A 17,384-nucleotide genomic window follows, 5' to 3' on the forward strand; every position below is an offset into this window, starting at 1 on the left:
AAGCATAGGATTGAATTAATAAACTAATATGATAAGTCATGAAAGAACCACAACCCTAGAACGTGAAGTTTAGTTTCACATAGACATGGTAGCCAAACAATAAATCATACAAAGAAACATAAAAATTACTAAGTTTGGCGGAAGAAGATGAAATCCAACCTCCAAGGCGGTTCCTTTCTCTCCCTAGGTCGAATCCCCTTCAAAAAGTATGTTGATGACCTAAAAGAGACGTTTTTGGCTTATATATTGCGTCCAAAAGTCGTGGACCAAACTTTTCTTTTTCATTTTCCGAATCACCTTTAGAGATTGATGCTGAGGTGGATGCTTCGCGTCTGCCTCAGCTTGAACTTCTCAGCATCGTATGCTGGGGTGGATGTTTCGCGTCCACCCTTTGTTCCCTCAACCTTGCTGCATTCATGTGCGGATGGATACTAAGGTGGATGTCTTCTCAAGACTTCACTACTAAGTGTGCTCCAAATAGTCTTTTTTCCAAGGTTGGAAGCGACGCATCCACCCTCTTCTCCTATAGTCCGAGCATCTTTTCTTTATATTTTTGCACTCCAAACATCCTAATTCATCACACACAACTTAATTAGTCATAAAACCAATAATAACACATGTTGGGCATTTTTAACACAAATAGCACCAAAAAGCGATTCAAACATGGGTAAAATAATATTAAAACATATAAAAATATGCCCAACATTACCATCCCACACTTAAACCTTTGTTCGTCCTCGAACAAACCATCGCTATAGTAGACGAAATAAAATTAAGCTCCTATCATTCAAAACACACCACACCTATGACTATGGTTGTTGCAACAATTAAACTCTAGCATATGCATTCAACACATACTTCCCTTTAACTTATGCCATCTTTCAAATATATTCAAAACAAAAGCAACATGCTCTTAACAATCCTAGCCTCAAAACCCGACTCAATATCACAATGCACTCATGGCTTGAACACCCAACATCATAGAGAAGTCTAATAATATAACATATCCCTCGTGAAACCATGTGCCCTCACAACAAAATCAAGGAGAGTGAGTTGAATCCGCACATTCGAATCTCATGATCAAATATAATTTAAGGACCTCGCATATATCAAGGCAATCGCTAACTCTTACAAATAAGTCACATGCACACAATTGGTACCACAGACTTGCCCATATTGTAAACCTCTACTAATGTAGGCTCGCTCGATCTAAAATCAATTAGGACTTTTTCATGGTTGTAATGTGGGCTAAGGGGCATGTATGATATATTTTAGGAATAGTGGCTAACCCTCTTAAGCACTTTAACACATCACATGATAAACTTTAAGCGCAAATTCTTCAATCCACTTCAATTTCACAAACAATATCACCCCCAAAAATATTTCTTTTTCTTTAAGCACTACTTTACTTTATACACCACTAGCAAGAACAAGACAACAATTTATTTGCCTACATACATTTTTTTTCTTTTTTTTCAGTTTTTTTAACTATTCTTTTTCCGTTTTTAATTTTCGCTAGTGGTGTATTATTTTACAAAATAAGTGCACATTTCTTTTTTTCATTGGTTCTACTCGAAAACCACCCCACTTTCCCTCCTTCTTTTAGCGTTCATTTTACAATTAAAGTGCTTAAGCGGTAAACGGATAAAAAAGTATCAATTAAGAACAAAAAAGATATAAGCTTGTAATGTGTGTACCAAATAAAAGTCTATATGCTCAAAAAATTTAATTAGGGATAGATTTTATTTGTGATAAGCAATTATTTGGAAATTTTATGGCCAAAAAATGATTTCGAAAAAAGTAAAAATATTTCGAAAAAAGTGAAAAAATTCTTATGTCCAAACGAGCTCTTAGTGTGCTGTCTTGGTTCGTTTCCCCCTCCAATATTTGCTCAAACGTTTTTTGATAGTAGTGCCCCGCAACTTCAAATTATGGATCCGCTTCTAATTAGGATTCTTTTTTTTCTTTAAATAGAAATTTTAGATTTTTTTTTCTTCTTTTTTCCTTTTCCTTGGTGTCAAAATTATGTCCAATAACAAACGTTATCACCAGTCATAAGCTGACCGGGACTGAGCACAGCGGAGCTGAGCGGCTGAGAAGATGAGCTCCATCACCACCATGGCCACCGGCGGGAGCAGCTCCGTTTTTCTCTCTGTACCAACGCCACCATCACAAAAATTACCAGTTTTATTACACAAACAACTTTCTTTTACAAACAACAAGTACTGGTCTACATTGTGTTTAAGTCATGGGAATTGTTTGTTAGAGTCTTATCCTTTTCTATGTTCTTCTTCCACATCTTCAACTCCTCTTGTTACAGAAGAAGAAAAACAAGACGACGAAGTGAAAGAAAATGGGTCTACTGATAATGTTCTGGAATCTACTTCAGTTTTACCTCCCGGGTATGCTCAATTTTTCTGCTTCATTTCATTTCTTGAATTTTACCCCCTTTTTTGGGGAAAGTTGCAGCTAGTTATTTTTATTTGATAAAGTAAAGCCTATGCTTTAGGAATGTTTAAAAAGTACCTATTAGGAATGTGTGATCACAGGACTAAAAATCTAAATTGGTAGAGATGATACTTTTATTCATTTATTTTAGTCTTAGAACAGACCTCTATCTCTATTTTGTTTATGACATAAATTCACGAGGAGCAGTGGGCAGTGGCTAGTGGCGAAGCCAGAAATTGTACAAAGGGTGTTCAAGTTTTAATACAGGTCAAATGTCCAAATATGTCCTTGTACTATACGAAATTGAGCACATTTGACATTCGTTAATATTTTAGCTCAAATATACTCTTGCCGTCACATAGTTGGTCCATATATGCCCTTAGAGTTACACAGTTGGCCCATATATGCCCTTTTCGAAACGAAATTCACACAAACTAATTAACTCTTTCGTTAATTGTATTAAAGTGTATTACAAACACTATTTCCTTTTTATTAGTACTTTTTTCTTTACCTTTCTCTTTTCTTTCTTCTTTTTTCTTTTCCTTTTTCTTTCTCCCTTATCTGTTTCCTCCATTACCGATGTCTTCTCCATTTTCGTCACCAATTTCACTTGACAAAACTCATGAATTCCAATTACTAAGAAAATTCTCCCATAAAGTAATCAAGTTCCAATTTCACTAGCCCTCTAAATAAACTAAATTAAATTATTCCAAAAATTATGGTTTAAACTTTAAAATAATAAAAACATCTCAACCTTTAACAATACTCAAAAGACCAAAATATTTAAATTGTTTCCAGAAAGATAATTTAATGATTAAAAGCCTAGAGTTCAAGTTGTAGTGTTATAAATTTGAGTTGTTAGTCTTTTTTTATTTTTTTTCAGCTGGACATTTTCTATTTTTTTTATTAACTATGTAAATTAAAGGTGTACATGGAACGGGTTGATTCAGTTTTTATCAAAACCAAACCAAACCAATTATATCGGTTTGGATTGTTCGGTTTTCTTGGATTTTTCGAGTTTTTTGTTACATAAATATTATTTCAATCTTACTTTGTTAAATTTTTTAGAACTAAATATATGTTCAGTAAAAATTAAAAAATTGATAAACATATGATCTATTAAAATATTCTTACGCGAGAATTTTCTTAGTAATTGGAATTCATGAGTTTTGTCAAGTGAAATTGGTGACGAAAATGGAGAAGACATCGGTAATGGAGGAAATCGGATAAGGGAGAAAGAAAAAGGAAAAAAAAAGAGAAGAAAAGAAGAAAGAAGAAAGAAAAGAGATAGGTAAAGAAAAAAAGTACTAATAAAAAGGAAATAGTATTTGTAATACACTTTAATACAATTAACGAAATAGCTAATTAGTTTGGGTGGATTCCGTTTTGAAAAGGGCATATATGGGCCAATTGTGTAACTCTAAGGGGCATATATGGACCAACTATGTGACTGTAAGGGCATATTTGAGCTAAAGTATTAACGAAGGGCAAATGTGCTCAATTTCGTATAGTACAAGGGCATATTTGGACCTTTTTCGTTTAATATATATATTTATAAAATGTAATTTGTTGACTTATATACATAATGTAATTTTTTATATACTCAATGTAATTTCCCGATAAGGTGTTCAGTTGAACATCCTTCACTCTATGTGGCTACGCCACTGGCAGTGGCATACTGTTCGAGACTTGGTGGATAATTTCCCGTCCCTCCACCCTTCTCCACTAAGATACTAAGCTTATGTCTGTGGTAGAGTTCAAACCCGTGACGTACACCTAACCCATACATCACATGTTGTGCTCTTTCTACCAGACCAAATCCTTGGGGGCTAAACCTTTGTCTCCATTATCAAGTTTAACTGTGTTGCTATTTGGTCCAAAAGCTTAGCTTGTTAGAGAGCGGGAATTTTTATTACTGTATTTCTTTTAGGTTTGTCTGTGAAATGTTAGGATATTTGAAGTGTGAGCTTTTAGGTTGTTCAATGCATTAGAAAAAGTTAACACTTCTCAAATGCAAATGAATTGATTTGGCAATTGTCGTTAAGATCAGTTTGAGAAGAAAAGTAAGATGAGTGCTTTGAAATTCTTTGAAAGATAGCTTACTCCTTGGATACAACTGACAAGCTATTAGAACAAATAATATTGAATCGATACTTAACGGGACTCGCTTAAGTAAGACAAATTGCCAACTTAAAACTTAATGGTTAAGGCTAAGGCACATCTACATTGCCACTTGAGTAACTTTTTCAGTGACTGATTTAGCAATTGATACTGTAAGGAAAAATAGTTGTGAGTTTATTCTGTATAATCTGGAATTGAAGGTTTGTGATGTTCAATGAAAGATGCATAAAACTAGTTGGATCAATTCTCAGGGTAAAAGAAGAGGATGCAATGCAATGCATAACACCATTCTCTTGCATGTATTTCCAAAGGATCATCAACATCTTGATATTGCAAAACTTTGAAATTACTTATATTTGGGTTCTCAATTCTATCATTTCTTGGTAAGGGTAACACATAAGTTATCGGCTATGCAAGTTTTAACCTTGTGCAAACTAGTTAATGATTCGATTTGTGGATTAGATGCTTCAATCTTTAGAGATCTTACCACTTCCTTTTCAAATGACTCCTATTTCAAACCATAGAATGTGTTTGCTACATTAGAATGGGAATTTTCTATGGCAAGTTTATTTATTAGTTACAGAGGGCTGAATTTTGGAAGCTGTAGATAACTTGAATGATGATTTTGTTTCTCTTAATATCATATCGCTATTTCTTTCAAGCAGTTGCTGATGTACACAGACATATTCTGCAATCTTAATGATTTGAATTTGATGTATTTACAGGGCATGTCAGGCCTGTGGGAGAGAGGAGATTGAAAGAGGCTGTAATGGCGAGGGACGGATACAAGGAGGGATTGCAACAGTTCCAGGTTTTGGTTGGTGGCCGATAAAGGCTTACAGGCCTTGCCCTGCTTTTGTTGCTTCGGGTGGTAGGTACAGAAGGTTTGGGCAAAGCATGGATGAAGTTGTCTCTGGCTCTGGGAGAGGAGGCAGAGTTAGTTCCGCCGGTCCTGATGCTGAGGTTCAATCAAGGTAGACGTCTAATTGGTCTATTCCCACTCTTTTCATCTTCTTTGCACTTTGCAACTGTCAACTGTGTGGTGATATAGCGAGGAGTTTAACTTGAAATTATTAGTACATACAAGATAGGTGCTGATAGGTAGCAGAGTGATAAATGGGAAGTAATCTTGCATATCATACCAGAAGATTTGAACCAACAACAAATTTCACACAAGCAACCGCAAAACAATCTTTGGGATAAAACACTCTGCTACTGCATTCTACTGATTGTCTAAACTTAGTCTAAATGACAATAAAAACGACAAAAACTACTACTCAATCCCAAGCAAGTTGGGGTCAGCTATATGGCTTCTCACTTTCCATGTCACTCCAATGAAGTTCGTCTCAATCCATTATTATCAAAAACTTAGTTTCTAGTACATTTTGTCATCTACATCAATGCCTTCCACCTTAATCTTGATTAGCCATTGCATATACTCTTGCCTACTTTTCTTTTCCTATATTACTCCGTAGCAGCCAATATTTTCTAGAACATGTTACCCTAAAATGACAAAAGAGATATATATGTGCAGTGAATTAGTTCTCTTTTTTTTCCTTTCCCGTAGGACGTTTTTCAGATGTTTTCTTTGTGTCATTTCTAACTACTTCTGCAGTAATGAACTTTCTTTTATTGCAATGAATTTGCCGATGTTATGAATTTAAGTACTTAAGTGAATTTATACAAAGCTAGTAAACTCATAAATTCCGTGTTTCATCTTAAATGAAACTTTGCAGCAAGAAAAAGAACGGATCAAGCAGATCGACGAGCTAACTATGAGAAGCCAATTAAAGTTATCTTTTAAGAGATTGAAGAATGTTGTTGATGTATATTCATCTACTAATTTAGCAGTTTTTGACTGTCTAAAGGCTTCATGTGGAATGATGAAACTTGAATTCTGAGGATTTATACTAGTTCCAAATTGTTAAATGTATATCAGCCATTGTAATCAATATGATCTATATTGTTTTGATTTCACTTATACTAGTACTAGTTTGCAACAGAAAAAATTCTTGTTTCTAATTACCTTGGATCCATCTATTACAGTTTATTTTGGAGAAAACCAAGCGGGTTTGGCTTAAATCTAGATGGTATTACATCACGTTAAGAGCAGAGGCGGACCTAACTGTTACGATGAGGGGTCACCAGACCCTGTAAACTTCGGCAGAATCTTGTATATATATTGAAAATGATTAATTTAAATCACTTGGCTCTCTAACTTTTAGGGGGCACTAGTCGAGCAGAATACTAGTGCTCCCGTCGCGTTAAAATCCTGGGTCCGCCTCTAGTTAAGAGTGTCTTTAGCGTGCGTATAACCTAATATTAGGTAGTAGATCTACTCTGTTAAGGCTAAATGTTATAATGGGTTATAAAAACAAATGACATTCTCAAGCGTAGAGTAAATACATTATAGGCCATGTTTTGTAACATAACATATATTTTGAGAAAATGTTTTCTTCGTTGAATTCTTCTCCAAGTCGAGTTGTCATTAAAAGAAAATATTTATGCTAAATGATTTTTAAAAAACCTTGTTAGGATCGTAAGTCATTCTTTTACAATTACTCTATACCGCTTATTGTCGCCAACATACAAAATAAATTACCCCCTTTTAGTAAATGTTTAATACTCTCCTAACATTCAATTTGACGTGAAAATAATTGATGTGTTATCTTATACTGGAAGGTAGTACATATTCATTGCATAGTTGAGGTGTGCATCCAATGTTTATACTAACCCAAGGGTAAAAATTTATGGGCATGCGCTGTTTTCTCGCAAATATTTTTATTATTAAATTATAATTAATTAATATATATTCTCATTTTATTTTATGACTTAAATCATGATAAATGAAAATACTGAGTTTCAGCACAAACTAGTTAGGACGTCACTATTATAAATAAATACTTTTTTTAATTTAATTTTAAATTTCTTATTAAAAACATAAATTTCTCAAAATTTGATGAATAATCAATTTTATCATATAAATTGAACAGATTACTATAAATATACTCTGAACGCGCTACAAATAAAAGAGAGAAAATTAGAAACCCTTCAGAAGTGAAACGAAGCGACATAAAAACCTAGTACAGTGTCTTTCCATCTGCTTCCCAAATTGAGCTAAAATCCACCGCTGCAAAATCTCTGCAACATTTTGAAATTCCAGAACATTCTTAGAAATGGATTCAGAAACTTCGAACAAAATTGAAGAAACAGTTCTGGAAATCCTGAAATCCTGTAACCTGGACGAAGTTACGGAGCTCAAAATCAGAAAAATGGCCTCCGAAAAGATAGGGCTCGAACTATCCGACCCGACCCGAAAGGCATTTGTACGGCAAGTCGTGGAGAAGTTCCTCGCCGAAGAACAAACTAAAGCGGAGGCAAATGAGGAGGAAGAAGAAGAGGAGGAGGAGGAAGAGGACAATAAAAAGAAAAGCAGTGGCGCCGGTGATAAAGAGTACGATGACGACGGCGATCTCATTGTTTGCCGAGTAAGTTCTCTCAACGGCTGTAATTATTATTTTTTTATTATGTGTTTTGAAATCCTCTCTCTGTAGCAAAACTAATGAAAATTTTCCAGCTTCTTTTCCAACTTATATGACATAGGTTGAATAAACATAGAGTTTAAGGAAAAAACGAAAACTTTAGATACTTGTGGTCTTAGAAGAATGATGCACTTTTCTTTTTAGTCTGTTTTAGTAATAATTAAACGTTGAGATATAGCCAAACAAATATTTATAGTTTGTTTTAGATCATACGTTTACAAAAGTTTTTTTCCTTACACTACGTGTCTATTCAAAGTGCATTACATAAAATGGGACTGCGAGAATATAACATTTTTGTGTGGCTATAAAAACTTTCCATTTAATAGTAAAATGATAAGTGTAAAGTTAATTATTTTCAAATGTAGAAGTGTGTTTTTCTTTCTTTTGGAATGACTAATAAGGAAGTAATGTCATATAAGTTGTAACATAGGTAGTACTATTTTTGGAATTAAACAGTTTTTTCTTTGATTATAATGTTTTAAAATGTTATAGTAGTTTAACTATAGGCTTAAGGGAATTGTAATATGTAGTTTCTGGTATCTAACTTTAATTTAAGCACTTGAAAAATCTTTGTTTGCATTCATACTGAAATTTAGATGTTGATACCACGGGCGGATTTAGGGGGAACCCCCTTCGCCGAAAAATTACACTGTATATATAAGGCAAAATCTGTTTTTTACCTCTATATATTAAGTTTTGAACCCCCTTGACACAGTCCCAAAAGTGTAGCTTAGTGGTCAAGAGGGTTCAAAATCTTTAAAAGGTCATAGGTTCAATTCCCCCACTAGCTACGATCCTTTTTTTCTTGAACCCCCTTCACGGAGATCCTGCCTCCGCCACTGGTTGATACTAGTACTTTGAACTCAGTCATTACCGTACTAGTTATTAGGTTTTAAAAATCATATGTGATGTGAAATGTTCCTTGTTTTATGTTGTTTTATTGTTGCTGAGTTGCTGAGTTGATGTTCCTGATGTTTCTTTTTTGGAAATTCCATATAGTTGTCACATAAGAGAAGAGTGACAATTACTGAGTTTAGGGGAAAAACTCTGGTGTCGATAAGAGAGTACTACAACAAAGATGGCAAAGAGTTACCTACTGCTAAAGGTAAAACTATCGTTATTAGATTGTTTATTACATGTATGCATTGTTTATACGCATATTTGCATGTTTTCTCATTTGAAATAAGCTTAAGTGATTGCTATAATTAGTAATGAAGTCTCTGTCCAAAATTTTATTTTAAAGCAATTCTTGTTGCATGTGGAATTAAATCTCACTATGCTCATGGTTTGAATCGCTACAAGGAGAAAAAATATATTTCCTTATTGCTTTGCTTAAAATGTGTAGTTATTTGTTATCCCCCCCCCCCCCCCAAAAAAAAAAATCTAATTAGCTTATACATGATTTTATTAGCTATGTCTGCTGCCTGTCACTTAAAGAGGTCGAGAGAACATAAAAATAAGAAAAGATTTAGGCTCTTATGGTATAAGCACTTCTTGCCCTATTGCTTTCTAGTCAATAAACAATTTAAAGGTTTCTGTAGAAGCACTTCGGTTGCCCTAATGCTTGGGTAATCAATAAAGAATTTTACTTTTTGGATAAGCATTTCTTGCCTTATTGCTGATTTTAAACCTCCACCAGGGAGTATTGTACGAGGAGTGTCTCAAAAGATATCTACACTCTGATCTTTTAGCTTTTAATTTCCAAGTCAATGGCTTTACTTTCTAGTGTTGTCCTGGCTATTCAGTTGTTTCCAAAGTTACCTTGTTAATATTTGATTTCAGTTGGTTTTCCAACTGCTAAATATTAGTATTTGTAATTTTATCTCTATCTTTGTCCATCTTAAAAACATGTACACCCCCTAACGCAATGGAGGTGTTTGTCACCCCTGCATTCCGATATCCATATGTTATTCAACTCCATCATTTGCATAATCCAGAATTTACAATGTTCCCAATGACATAGCATAAATATGGCTATGTATCATGTTTGAAGCTTGCATAATAAGAAGATAAAATTTAGTAAGAACGAAAGATCCCTAGATTTCTTCTTCATTTTTCCACCTCCATTTGCTTAGTAGAAAACCTCAGCTATTAATTTGGACACCAGCATTTGTTTAGACTTTAGAGCATCCAATAAGTGTTTCTGACAACCCCTTCCCTCAAAAAAAGAAAACATTTTTCTCTTGGTGGGGAAGAGTTTAGACTGATAATTTGCAAGGATATTTTTTCAGCTTAATGTTGGACTTTATGGGCCATTATTAGCGCACCTGGATATTTTGCTTTCTGGTTTTTCTGTTGAATATATGCTACAACTGCTAGTGTACAATCTGCTCTGCTTTTCTCTTCTTCTTTTGATCATAAGAGCAATCTGAGTTTAGAAGCAAAAGAGACGGATGATGGTGGTACTGATGATTTGTTGGGGAAAGGTAGCTGGATTTTGGAACCCTCCTCTAAGCTGAAAGAGACGGATAGATTTTGTAACCCTCCTCTGAGTTCAATGTACTTTATTCTCCTTGGCAGCATTGTTGTTCGCTGCAGAGATATTCTTCTTTCTTCCCTCGGCTTTTCTGGAATTTCATTATCCAAATCTCCTAATTTCATCCAAGATAAAACTGCAGAAGGAAAAAAAAGGACTGCTTCTGATACTTGTTATGTTTTTCCCTGCAGGCATTAGCTTGACAGCTGAGCAATGGGCAACATTCAAGAAGAATATTCCTGCAGTTGAAAAGGCCATCAAGAAAATGGAGTCGAGAGCTTAGTATATTTTATTTGTTCGTCACTTGCATTAGTAGATTGTAATATCTGAGGTACTTGAACAGTAGGAGACTTATTTTTGGGTATATAGATGTTATCTAATTATAAGAGGTAGCTGGATTTTGGAAAGACTAAAGAGCTTCTTAAATTCCTTGCTTGATTTTCCATTCACCTAACTAGCCTCTTCCCCTAAGGTATAATACTACTCCATAATATAATGCCTAACTAAAATTGTTTGGCCAAAGGATAATTCAAGACTAGGCCTAAAATGGCCTATACTTGAGGCGTAGTCTATTGTGTGAAGTTGGTATTCTTCACCTAACTTTTAGTTGGCCGTACTAATATTAATCGACGCACTTGACTACCCAAATTGGTTCTTTTCTACTTATAGCTAGTACGACTTTTTGTCATTTACTCTCTACTCTACTTTATGTGATGTCCTTATTATTTAGAGAGTCAAATAAGTTTTTTTTACTCTAAAATTAGATAGTTTGACCTCATACTCTGAATTGTCTAAATTCACACTTAAAATTAAATAGTCATTTATGTGTTGTAATAGAGGTGAGTGTTAGATGTGATGGTAACGTCTCATTATTACATAATTTCCAACTAATATTTCTGGTTGATATTGATGAAAGAAAATAAAGTAGGTCATATACAAACTTTGGCATTTTCTATCATGTGGTCTAAATGACAATAAATAGAGGTTATTAGTGGGTACGTGCTATGTTCCAAGCCAATAAAATCCAAGTACCATTATAACGGAATGGCCCTCTTGTGTCTCTGATTACCACATCCCAAATTCTATCTACTTCTTTGACAATGAAACATAAGTTGTATCCATTTTAGGACATGTCTAAAAATTTTACTACTTCATTTTCAATTTATGTGAACTTATTTCTTTTTAGTATGTACTAAAAAGAATGATATTTTTTTATATTTTGAAACAATTTACCTTTATGCAATAATTTATAGTCACACAAAATATATGTGCATCATTTTACTTCACAAGTTTACAAGTTTTTTTTTTTTTTAATTAAACTTCGTGTACAGTTAACTATGTTTACATAAACTGAAATGGAGGGAGCAAATAATTTGACAAAGTTGAGTGAGTTAAAAACCAACTACTGGTAAATGCTTGTTAACATGGATGATAATCTAAGTGGATTAGCGTTGGAGTCGTTCAGTTTACACAAAACTTATAAAACTTTTTATATTGTTACTAAATAAAACTTGTAAAACGATTTATATTGTTTCTAAATAAAGCATTATTTCATAATTTAAATTTATATTATTCCCTAAACAAGGATATGGGATAAAGCTAAGAAAAATAAGACACGACATAAAATTAGATAACGACTACCAGGGCGGCTCAAGGATATGCGGGGCCCTAAGGCCAAAGTTTAATATGGGGCCTAAATTTTTAAAAGATAGTTATAACATACGTTTTATTTGAAATATATTCTTCTAACTTTTTGAAATACAAAGTTGTTAATAATCTTTTTTATAATCGATTTTCTCTAATTATCTTTAATCAATTGATAATATAGCCAGCTCATTTAATTTTTCTTGAGATATTGTTGATATTAGATACTCCATCCGTTTCAATTTATGTGAACCTGTTTGATTGGGCACAAAGTTAAAGAAAAATTGAAGACTTTTAGAATTTGTGGTCCTAAACAAGTCAAAAAAGGGTCCAGAGTATTTGTGTGGTTATAAAAGCTTCTCATTAAGGGTAGAATTGTAAGTTTGAGATAAATTATTTCCAAATTTAGAAAGGGGTCATTCTTTTTGGAACGGACCAAAAAGAAAATAGGTTCACATAAACTGGAACGGAGGGAGTAATATTTTATAGAGCAATAGAAGTATAGAATTATTGGAAGCTTAAAAATATTGTTGAATAGTGGAGCTAATGAAATCTTGTAGAAAGAAAGTGAGTAATGAAATATTGGAGAAAGAAGGTGAGTAAGAATATTAAAGAGAAAGACAGAAAATATATAGGGGTTTCTGAAATATAAAGAGAGTGGAGAAAAGAAAGATTAACTTGGGCATATTAAGAAAGGGAGAGTGAATTTTTGTATACATTATCTAATGAAGGAGTAAAACTGAAACGTTGTGAAAACTATTTATCTATCCATTTTTAAATATATCATATTATTACTTTATTTACATATCTAAAGAGCTCTATTTACTTTTATATTAAAAACTCTAATTTTATATTAAAAAGTACTAAATATTATTTTTTAAATATCTATAAACCTAATTTTTTTTTTAAATGGGCCCCTCAAATTTGGGGGCCTAAAGCACCAGCCTTACCCCTCATCACGTTAGAGCCGGCCCTGGGTCGACTACGGTCTTAAATGAAATTATGTCCATCCTTTTAATTCCATTTTCTCATGGTTAAGAAAAACAGATAAAGAATAAATAGAGAAAATATGCCACGTGTCCACTCAAGATCCATACGACCAAAATCTTGGCTAAATCCTCAATTGGTTGTCTCAATACCAATTGGCAATACCAAACACCACATATCATTTTTAAGGCTAAGACTTACCTATATGACTATATCCATGTGTAAGTCATAAGTCAGAGAAACTAAAATCACATTTCGTTGAACTCAGAATAAAACTTATCAAATTATGGGCTGTGCCTCGTCGAAAAGAATAGAGGCTACCGTCGACGTCTACCGTCCACCGCCGACGAGCTTCGCCATCTTTGATATCAACTCTATCGAAGAGCCTTGGCTCAAAGCTGACAATAACAAGGTATGTTCGGCTCGAATTAAATGTGGTCAACAACTTACTAAGGTTTAACGTTAAATGAGTCTAAGACATCTCTTAAAGTATGAATTTTTATGTATAGATATCCTGACGTAATTTATAATTTAGTTCACTAACGAAAAAAATCCTTTGATGCTATTCAATGTCCCTTCCATTTCCAATTATTTTTACAAATATGCTTTTTATGTTGAAGAGCATTTTTTTTAACTCTATTTAGAAATTAAATAATTCCTCAATTGAGACGGGCTAAATAGGAAATAAGAAACTAATGACGTGATAAATTTATGATCTAATAGGTAGAAGATGAGGAGGAACAAGAAGAGAAGCAGCTTGCAATAGTACCACAACCAATTCTTGCAAAATTCAGCGCAAATATTGATGAGGATCCTCGTTCTTGGGATGAAGTTAGCAAAGCTTTGGAAGATATTAAACCAACCCTACAAAATCCTCCACCACCAAAATCACCTAAAAAACCTCTCCTCGCACTCCCCGCGCCGCCGCCGCCAACCGCCGAAGATGACGGCGCTTCCCCGAAAAGGAGACTTCCAAGAAAAAGCTTTTCCTTTCATACCCTTGAAGAACTTGAATCCAAAATTTCTAAAGATTCTAAAAAAACCAATGGGTTGAAGAAAACAGAGTCGATGCCTACTTATGAGGAAAATAAAAAGTTACAAAAGTTGGGTAATAAAACAGTGAAAAATGAGTCACAAATTGTGGTTCATACGGGGAATGTACATCAAAGGATAGAATCTGAAGGGTACAAGCCAGTGAAAGAGAATATATTTTTGTTAAGAGACAAAATGGAAAGAGAAAAAGAAGGGAAAATTCCAACTTTTATAAAATTTGACCCTTTAAGTGATTACCCCGAAAAGTGTCCGCCACGTGGCGAGGATTCATTGGTTGTCTACACGACGTCACTAGGCGGTGTGCGTCGCACGTTTGAGGATTGCAACAAAGTGAGACTAATCTTGGAGTCGCACCGGGTGATTTTCGACGAGCGCGACGTGGCGTTGCACGGCGAGTTTCGTCAGGAGTTGAAGGAGCTTCTAGGAGAGGAAGAAGACGCGAGCGTGCCGAGGTTGTTTGTTAAAGGAAGGTACATTGGTGGAGTAGAGGAAGTGGTGAATTTGAACGAGACGAGTCGACTCGGGAGAATACTGAATCGGGCAAGAGTGGAGAGGGGTGTGGGGAGGTTAGGGTGTGAAGGGTGTGGAGGGGCTAGGTTTGTGCCATGTTTTGATTGTGGAGGAAGTTGCAAGGTTGTGAATGGGGATGTTAAGGAGAGATGTCCAAAGTGTAATGAGAATGGTTTGATTCATTGCCCTATGTGCGATTGAATAATTGTATGTATACTCATAGGTACACATACTTAAGATTTTAAGTCAGTGAACGCACAAAAAAAAAAAAAAGTAATTCCTCTTTTGGTGGAGTGGTCGCGAACTTAGTATAGGTGCCTGAATTCTTACATGCACGTATGCAATTACCTTTGCATATATATAGTTTGTAACACACTTTTTCATGGTTTGGGTTCAGTAAAGTTTTCAGTTGAATGATTTATATACTTTAATTTCTGAGGTATTAGACTTTGTCATTTTTTGGATTGATTCATTGCTCTGCTTTCCATTGAATAAGTTTACGGATATCGCTGCGAATTGGAAGGAATTGAAGCTGGAGATGCAATTCCAATTCAATTTGTCACACCCCTTTTCTACCCCCAAAAGATATATGTGTTATGGATTGTTGTGGGTTAAAGAGTTTTTCCAATTAAAGTGACAAACTTGAATAAGGATTATTTTATTTACAGAGTCGCCACTTGGAATTGAGTTTTTGGGTGTTTCAAGTCACCTTTTATTTGAATCCCTAGTCAAAGAAAGGCTTGACTCTATTTTTATTGGTCTGCAAAAAACAAAGTCCGGATAAGAAATTATGTTGACCGGGGAGAAGGTGTAAGGCATTCCCTGAGTCCCGTGGTTCTAGCACGTTCACTTTATTGACTACATTTGGCTCGACTTAATTTTGGACAAAACTGCAATTTATATGATTTTTATGTTTCACCTATCTACTTCTATTTCTTGATTTTTTATTATTTAAAAAGGATAATATTACACTGTCATAACCACGCTGCGCAAGCGAATGCGTGATCGAAAAATAAAATTAATTACCTCATCATAATTGCGCCTCGCAAGCAAATCAGAAATCATGACAATCGATTATTTGTGGTACTTTTGAGAAATTACTACATTTGAAAATATTAATTCTTCAAAATTATTAAAAATCAACTATCGCGCTACGCAAGTGAATCCGCGATTTTAGCAAAGGATTAATTAAATTAAAAATTAACTAAAAACTAATGGGTATGGCATGAGATTATTGAATTAATTTAATAAAAATAATATCACGCTACGCAAGCGAGCCCGTGAAGTTAAAGCGTGCCTACTAATTGCCTAGCGTTTAAATTAATTATTAAGGAGACTAAGTTGTAAAGTTGTTTTAATAAAAGAAAATTCTGATTTTTATTGAGATTATTTGACTAAAATAAAAATATGAAAAGTTTGGCTAACTTGTTATTTTAAAGAGTGGACAACCATTGATTTAAAAGGGAATGGGCCAACTATTTGAGTATCAAAACTGTTGGCCCTTTTTGAACAAGCTTTGGCATTAGGCCAGCCCTTGCTTATTAAAAACAAAAATGGGCCAAATTTGTTATCACTGAAAATGGGCCAACATATTAGTTCATTTGACCATTTATTCTTGTTAGCCCAATCTTATTAAATACTAAACTAATACATTCTCCACACTTTCAAACTTTTCATCAAGTTTTTAACAAATTTATTTTTTCTACAACATGATCAAGATTCTCATAAAATACTACTTAAAACTAATAGAGAAGTGCTAAGAGGCAATAAATAAATAAATAAATAAATAAGGCAAAAAAAGGTCATAGATTTAACACTATGATCCAAAACTTGATTTCAAGATTAAAACCTCAACATTCATCCATATAGTAAATTTCCTTGCATATGCTTCAAGTAATCTAAACATGCTCAAATCCTCATCAATTGCTATTAAAAAATCTGCATTATAAAGTTTAAAGGTTACCTGAGTCGCAGAAAATAAATATAGCAGTGAAGAATGAGAGCTCAGCAACAGAAAGCGATAGAGAACAACAGCAAAATCTGCAGAAATCCAGCAGGAAATCGTGTTTAAATAGCCCGAAAAATTTAGAGAAGAAACTCAGAACTAACTCTAAAGAAGACTTCTACTTTTCTAAAGTTTGCACTCTAAGATTCACTCACAAAGCGCAAAAATTTCCAGCTTACTAAAGTATTCAGCTGCTGATTTTTTGTTCAACCATATATATGTTCAAGCAACTCTCAAGATCTCTCTCAGTGTAAGATAGAGTGTGTGTTTTTATAGGAGAAGAGTAGCCCTTTAAATAAGCAAATAAAGTCAAATTTTTTGGACAGATTTTGGTTCACCAAATGTCTAACTTTGTGTGCTAAACACTGTTTAAAAGATGTAAAAAAGAAGTATTATATTTGTCACCACATAATGACTTTTGAGTTTTGTACTCAAAAGTCTTTGCACAGTAAAAAAAATCAAACTTGTACTATTCCTTCTTTAATTTCGACTTTTATCAATATAAAATTTAAATACGCAAATCCAATATAAACAAATTTCCTAAGCGCTGGAAAAATTTATTATCAACTATCATGACTAATTGAATAGCTATTTCAAA

The 17,384-nt window shown here is 33.9% G+C and overlaps 3 protein-coding genes across 3 annotated transcripts; all 3 read left to right on the forward strand.

Moving 5' to 3' along the window:
* Window positions 1-1,913: 1,913 nt before the first annotated feature.
* Window positions 1,914-6,546, forward strand: LOC104121482 (uncharacterized). The gene is made up of 3 exons (XM_009633492.4): window positions 1,914-2,402; window positions 5,295-5,543; window positions 6,306-6,546. The coding sequence occupies exons 1-3, from the start codon at window positions 2,101-2,103 to the stop codon at window positions 6,340-6,342; spliced, it is 588 nt and encodes a 195-aa protein (XP_009631787.1). The 5' UTR covers window positions 1,914-2,100; the 3' UTR covers window positions 6,343-6,546.
* Window positions 6,547-7,586: 1,040 nt separating this feature from the next.
* On the forward strand, window positions 7,587-11,001 carry LOC104121483 (RNA polymerase II transcriptional coactivator KELP). Its single transcript, XM_009633493.4, has 3 exons — window positions 7,587-8,057; window positions 9,111-9,216; window positions 10,779-11,001. The coding sequence occupies exons 1-3, from the start codon at window positions 7,746-7,748 to the stop codon at window positions 10,868-10,870; spliced, it is 510 nt and encodes a 169-aa protein (XP_009631788.1). The 5' UTR covers window positions 7,587-7,745; the 3' UTR covers window positions 10,871-11,001.
* A 2,422-nt stretch (window positions 11,002-13,423) lies between these two features.
* LOC104121484 (uncharacterized protein At3g28850) lies at window positions 13,424-15,223 on the forward strand. The gene is made up of 2 exons (XM_009633494.4): window positions 13,424-13,630; window positions 13,942-15,223. Exons 1-2 carry the CDS (start codon window positions 13,505-13,507, stop codon window positions 14,980-14,982), a joined length of 1,167 nt encoding a protein of 388 aa, XP_009631789.1. The 5' UTR covers window positions 13,424-13,504; the 3' UTR covers window positions 14,983-15,223.
* Window positions 15,224-17,384: the final 2,161 nt, after the last annotated feature.

The sequence above is a fragment of the Nicotiana tomentosiformis genome, chromosome 8, assembly GCF_000390325.3.
Source record: "Nicotiana tomentosiformis chromosome 8, ASM39032v3, whole genome shotgun sequence".
In the NCBI taxonomy this organism is placed as follows: Eukaryota; Viridiplantae; Streptophyta; class Magnoliopsida; order Solanales; family Solanaceae; genus Nicotiana; species Nicotiana tomentosiformis.

Bases quoted from the DNA above. Each gene is read 5' to 3' on its own strand.
- LOC104121482 (XM_009633492.4), top strand. From the start codon at position 2,101: ATGAGCTCCATCACCACCATGGCCACCGGCGGGAGCAGCTCCGTTTTT. The intron at 2,403-5,294 runs GTATGCTCAATT...ATGTATTTACAG, and splicing joins ACTTCAGTTTTACCTCCCGG to GGCATGTCAGGCCTGTGGGA. The intron at 5,544-6,305 runs GTAGACGTCTAA...GAAACTTTGCAG, and splicing joins GATGCTGAGGTTCAATCAAG to CAAGAAAAAGAACGGATCAA.
- LOC104121483 (XM_009633493.4), top strand. From the start codon at position 7,746: ATGGATTCAGAAACTTCGAACAAAATTGAAGAAACAGTTCTGGAAATC. The intron at 8,058-9,110 runs GTAAGTTCTCTC...AATTCCATATAG, and splicing joins GCGATCTCATTGTTTGCCGA to TTGTCACATAAGAGAAGAGT. The intron at 9,217-10,778 runs GTAAAACTATCG...TTTTCCCTGCAG, and splicing joins AGAGTTACCTACTGCTAAAG to GCATTAGCTTGACAGCTGAG.
- LOC104121484 (XM_009633494.4), top strand. From the start codon at position 13,505: ATGGGCTGTGCCTCGTCGAAAAGAATAGAGGCTACCGTCGACGTCTAC. The intron at 13,631-13,941 runs GTATGTTCGGCT...ATGATCTAATAG, and splicing joins TCAAAGCTGACAATAACAAG to GTAGAAGATGAGGAGGAACA.